Source organism: Mastigoproctus giganteus, chromosome 10 (assembly GCF_048544385.1).
Source record: "Mastigoproctus giganteus isolate SK-2022 chromosome 10, ASM4854438v1, whole genome shotgun sequence".
NCBI lineage: Eukaryota > Metazoa > Arthropoda > Arachnida > Uropygi > Thelyphonidae > Mastigoproctus > Mastigoproctus giganteus.
Window position 1 is genome coordinate 92,198,475 of NC_143584.1, and position 6,000 is coordinate 92,204,474.

Consider the following 6,000-nt stretch of genomic DNA (forward strand, 5'->3'; position numbering starts at 1 on the left):
CTTGCATCAGTTTCCCACTATTAATACTGCACTTATGAATCCAGCTACAATGAACTCATTGGAAGGAAGATTGAATCAAGGAACTTATTGAAGCCTCTTTTAATTGGAAACTTAATGAATCAGTCAGTCTGAGGCAAAGAATTTCCCAAGCCATTCCGAAAACTACAAAACCGCCTTAAAATGTGCTCTATATACTTACTTACTCCTCGTGATGTGAGGTACTAACCCTCACACTACGAGAAGTTTCTTTTTAAGAAACTATTCCGAAAAAAAAAAAAAAAAAAAAAAAACAAGAAAAAGAACAAGAAAAATAAGACAACTCTTCCTCAAAAAAATGTCTTTTTTAGAAAAAATATGCGTCCGGGATCGAGGTATAATAGAAAGAAAAAAAAAAAAATAAGAAATAAAACGTGATCTGACTCACACCGCCTGTCTTGGCAAAGATCAAAATGCATGTCACTCTCAGCAACACTAGATGAAATCTCTACTTAATTCGAAAAAAAAAAATAATAATAATGATAATAATAAATAAACAAAAAATCAAATGACAACTTTTTCGGTCCTTCACGTGTCCTAATTTAAGAAATTGGCACTCCTTTATTATATGGTAAATGACTATCCCGGCCTCGATTGATTAGCTTTGAATTCTCCCCACAGACTTCCATGATAGTTTTAATTAACTTTGTGTATTCTGTTACGTTATTTTTATAGGCGCTACTCCATTTTTCTAATGGCGATCTGAATATGTATGCAGTTACAGTATATATTTTTTCTTACGAACAATTTGACATTTATTAATTATGTAATCGATGTTCATTAATTATGTACTAAATAATGATTAAGATTAATAACTTAGTAATTATAGTAATCGGTAAATAATAACTATTCCACTAAATCAGCAGGCATTTCCAATTTTCATTAGGTTGGATTAACAAAGAAAGATGTGTCAGTTTATACTACGTGGATTCTGTATAGGCGGGTCTTGTATTCTCTCTCTCTCTCTCTGTCTTGGGAACTCCTCTGATATTATATAATTGTCTTGGAGAATAAACAGGTAATTTATTTATTTGATTATTTTTTCATATGGGCAGTGAATTGGCATCTGCAATTTCGGCACTTTCCTCTAAACCTTCACAGTTCAATTCCACACCAACTTTTTAAGCGCGTTCGGATATATGAGTAATAACATGTTGCCTTTATCATATTCATCCATTTGCCTGTCCGTCTGCATGTTATAACTCGACTCCCAGTGGACAAATTTTCATGAAATTTTATATTTGGCGTTCTGTTAGAAAAATTTATCGAGCCATCCCAGTTCATTAAAATAGAAATCCGGCAATTATTCTTTCTTTCTTTTTTCTCGGCTGAAGATATTTAGCACATATAAAGTGGTTGCTTTTTATGAGCTCGTTTTTTTCGTTATCAATTTACTAAATATGCCAATCATGTATTATTACTGTTTTCCTATTATGTTACTCAGCAAACGCATGAAGTACGTGCTATCTTTCAAATTTTAATTAAAATCCAAGAAGAAATAAGTAAAGTACATTACAAAAATGTTGACTAACTATGAAGGGATGTATTGCTATTTTTTAATTTATTAAATCACAGAAGATCCACGAAATATGATACATTTCAATTTTTATTAAAAAAATCCAGGCGGAAATAAATATTACAAACGTGGAATGAAATAATTAATATAATGAATATTAATTTATTACTAATTAATTAATTAGTAATCAATTACTAATTAATTTGTAAAAAGATAATTGGTTATTTACTTTTAACCCTCTTCTCTTAATCACAGAAAAAGAAAATATTAAATTATTTAACCTGTTTCCTTTTCATTCAATCATTTCCACTATTTATAATTTCTAGAGCACCCTGCCATCATATGCGTTTCTTGAGATATGCAACTTACAGAAATACAAATATGAAAAACTTTCCTCCTTCTTCCCAACCTTAAACCAATCTACAGTATTAGATTAACTTGGGTTCAACAACTTTTCACGTTTGGACTTATCATATAATATCAAAAATAAAGCATAAAGATCCTCCTCTTCCTAGAACCGCCTTGTCATTCCATCCTCGAAACTAAGATTTATCTGTCACTCATGCAAATGTCAAACATATGTAGACACTTCATGGAGTACCTCAGTCTGATTAAGTCATTGTGCGAGTAGTGGGCAAATATTGATCACCTTACTTTGACAGGTAAGAAAAACAAGAAAGACTGATTTACCTTAAGTGACGAGCAAAAATATAAGTGGATTTAGGACGTTTTTTGCAACTGCGATTGCGAAAAAAAATTAATAAAATAACAGAAACACAAAAAGTGACGTAATTAACGGCTATCTTAAACCACAATGGCAACACATTAAATTATCTGTTCTGTTTTCTAACATAAACACGTACTTACTCTTCTTCCATAGCCGGAACTCCACCCAACTGCAGGAAACGGCTCCACCCGCCTTTCATACGGGTTGGTTTCGAGCAACATCGGAATGCTCAATCTAAGAGAACGAAGGTAATTATAACGACAGTAAAATAGATAAGAAAGATGAGAACTAAGTTCTTGTACATTACCGAAAGACTCAATCTGCATGTACCCTCCATTTCCCCAGTACCAGAAAAGAAACATTTGTCTATCGTTTAATATTTTCATAGATTAATTCGCTCTACTTAACATTATCATAAAGCAGAACAGAGTGTTCGTCTAATATTTTTTATTTGTTTTTTTTTAGCCATTAGAATTAAAATAAATATTACCATTTCACAATTTCCTGTTTAACTCCTGGCAGTCTTTAGCACAATTCGTTCAAGAAAACATTGGTCGACTGGATACGCCTGGTTTCCCTTTATGCCACGTATAAACCAAATTAAATCAGGTAATTAAGAATGTTTCTAGCCACTCAAAATTAAAATAGTGGTTTAAATGCTTCTTTAATAGGAAATCTGTAATGATCGGTCTCATAAACAAAATAAATGTAAACTAACCTTTGCCATCCATTACAAAATCACTTCATCACAAAGTCATAAATCGTATTAATTTGAAGTTTAGTCTCATCATTTAGTAAATTGAAATACCGAAATTGGAGTACTTATGATCATCTCGTTTTATTTGAATAATTCAAGATTTGGCAGATACAAATCTGCATTTTTGACATGGTTTCTCTGAAGTGATAAATCTCTTTGTGATGATCGAGAGAATAAAACTTATTTTACTGATGTTCAGAATTTCGAATAAAATTACTTTGCAGCCAACAGTGGAAAAATAAAATACAAATTGCAAGATACTCGTTGAAATCACACATTACTGTGCGTGTTTTATGAACTGAATTGCCGGGCTAATTTATGAAGTACGGAAGACTGGAAAAGCTAAAATATGCGCACAGGCAACTAAGTCCACGAGGTTTTAGTATACCATAGTATATTTCATGCTCGGTTTGCAGTTTTGCCCTCAAAACGAGCAAAGATTATGTCAAGTATTTAGAAACCAGTAGAAACGTGACGAAAAACCCGAAATGTAGAAGAAAAATAACTCAACTCATTCGACTAAAAAAAAAAAAAAACTATTATATTAGACCACCCAAATATTTAAATTCATCTGCCGTGCTGTGTCTTATGTCTGTTAATTGCGTGTGTTCCATGGCCGATTTGTCTGTTTTGCTGGAAAAAAAACCGTTTCTGGGGGGGGGGGGGCTCTTTCTATCCACGCCTGAGACCGACTAACTCGGCCACGGAGTGAAAAAAAGCCCATAAAAGTTCCTCGCGTCATCAGCGGGATTCGAACCCGGGCCTTTTTCACCCGGTGTAGGGAGGACGGTGACGATACCACTGCACCCGCGCAGACTCTTATTCGACACTGGCTTATTCGTGCGCTCTCGGCTGACGGTATTTCTTAGCTTCGGAGAGTAACGGAAATCAAACGTAGCCGGTGATGCTCTACGCTCCTCTACCTTCGAAATCAGTGGACTGTCTGCGCATTATTTCCAGCCATCGCGTTTAGTTCATTGGTGGGGTAACTTGTTCGATAATGTTTATCGCAAACGAGAGAAGAGGGAAACTCGTTTTCCACTTCAAACTGAAGGCGTTAGTTTGAATTCTCTGAAGCAATAATTAATACAATAAGAGAGAGGGGCTTTATTATTGAAAAACCGACTTTATTTGTATCAGTGTGTAAAGAATCTGCCAGGCTTAAACAGTTGCTAATTAAGCTGATTCTAAGCTCTGCTATAGTTAATAATTAATATTTTAAGGATTAAGATAAATACCCGTACCAGACAGAGAGTGATATTTAATCTTACTTGATGAGACGCTGTCAACCTAGAAATTACTGCGTTACCGGTCCTGAGCGAGTCCAGATAAAGTCATAATCCGTAGCCATGGGACTGTAAGCCTACGGTTTAGGGACACTAACAGCACGTGATCGGAGTGCGACGCAACATTGAGTAGTCTCCCAAAAGCACAGACAGATGGAGGCGCACAACCATTTATGAGGTAGATTTGGTGGCACGTTCTACAGCCTGTACGAACTAGACGGCCAACTTCACAGTAACTTGTCCGTCAACCTGCGCTGGCGAAGTCGAACGAAAAAAGAGCACGCTGGGAAGTGCTCTATCGCCTTTGGCCTCGGTTATAGCTCATTAGACTCGAACCATGTCAGACGTAAATAGGAATCTTTACCCCAAAAGTTGCCTCGCCGAGAACACTGTCGGTACTGACGAACTGCCCGGGCTATCTAAAATTACGAACTCTACTCGTGCTCCCCGGAGAGATAAGATTGCTCTCTTTCAGGATATTCCGCCGTTATGCACGTGTCTTCGTTAACTTCCGTATCCCAATTATAGATGCTTCCATTTTTATTGAGTTCTGCGTGACCTCTACCGAATTTCTCTTGAACGCGCCAATTGGTGTCACTGCCACTAAATACACCGCAGAAAGAAAAAAAAAAAAGTCCGGCTCTTGACCTCGCCCATTACTAAGTAGGCCGTAAACAGTTGGACAGACAGCTGACTGGTAACACGCTGCATTAATGATATTTGCGGTATTTGAAAGCTACTGTGCGTATTCGAAACGCCTATCAGCCAACTGGAAGTGTCTGGTGCCCTTGCGTTCCCATGGATCATTAACGCAAATATTAAGAAGTGTGCTGTTTTTAAGTGGATCGAGACATGCTACCCCTTTTTCTCACGGCGCTTGTTAACCCATCGCAGCCTGGTTAGAACATTATTGAAGTGCTGTTGATATCAATTTTCATCAATCATTACCCTCCAAGAGTGGCAATTAACCTTAATAAACGTTTGGCCAGGGTGTTTCTGTTGCTACTTGTTTACGCCAAACAGAAGAACACGAAATTTCGAAAATATGGGAAATAACAAAATAATAGCAGGATATACACCCAATTTTTTTTTTTTTTTTTTTAATACTTACGATGATTATGTCAATACGTAGCCAAGAGTCACTGATATTTTTAATAAAATTTAACAGCCAAATTCAATTTTGATTCGTGTTGTGCACTTCCCTGCATGCATTTCAATTATGTGTACGTGCAGTGACGTATACGCGTGCACATATTCCGATACAAGCAGCTGTATGGCTTTTGGAGCTTTCTGGTAAAGATTTGTGTGCTTCAGTCTTATAAATGTTTACTTTACATTCTTGAATAGTATTTAGACAAATCGAGGAAGTTACTGCACATTTTGATATCAAAAAAACAATAATATAACAATGTTTTTATTTTATTAATAATAACTAGGGGGGCTTCGCTCCCCTGCACGCCCACCCCCGGCACACGTTTTTCTACGTAAAATGTAGAGGTATACGGAGTAAGTCAAATCTTTTCTATGTAAAAGACACACCTGTCGAAACGCACTGGTCGATATCTAATCAGGAAACAACCTATGTAAGTATTTACCTGTGTTTGTAGTGCGCGGAATTCTCAATGTCAAATAAATATCACGGTAAAATTCCAGAACGGTGTACACCCTCCATGGCAGT

The 6,000-nt window shown here is 36.2% G+C and overlaps 1 protein-coding gene across 1 annotated transcript in view; it reads right to left on the reverse strand.

The window, feature by feature from the left end:
• Window positions 1-4,855, reverse strand: part of LOC150079152 (uncharacterized) — a 61,644-nt gene extending 56,789 nt beyond the window's left edge. Inside the window, exons 1-2 of the mRNA XM_090382580.1 lie at window positions 4,308-4,855; window positions 2,420-2,513 (exon numbers count right to left, since the gene is read on the reverse strand). Coding sequence (XP_090238706.1) covers window positions 2,420-2,500 — 81 coding nt within the window. The 5' untranslated portion in view covers window positions 2,501-2,513; window positions 4,308-4,855. The remainder of the gene's footprint in view (window positions 1-2,419; window positions 2,514-4,307) is intronic.
• Between the last annotated feature and the right edge of the window lie 1,145 nt (window positions 4,856-6,000).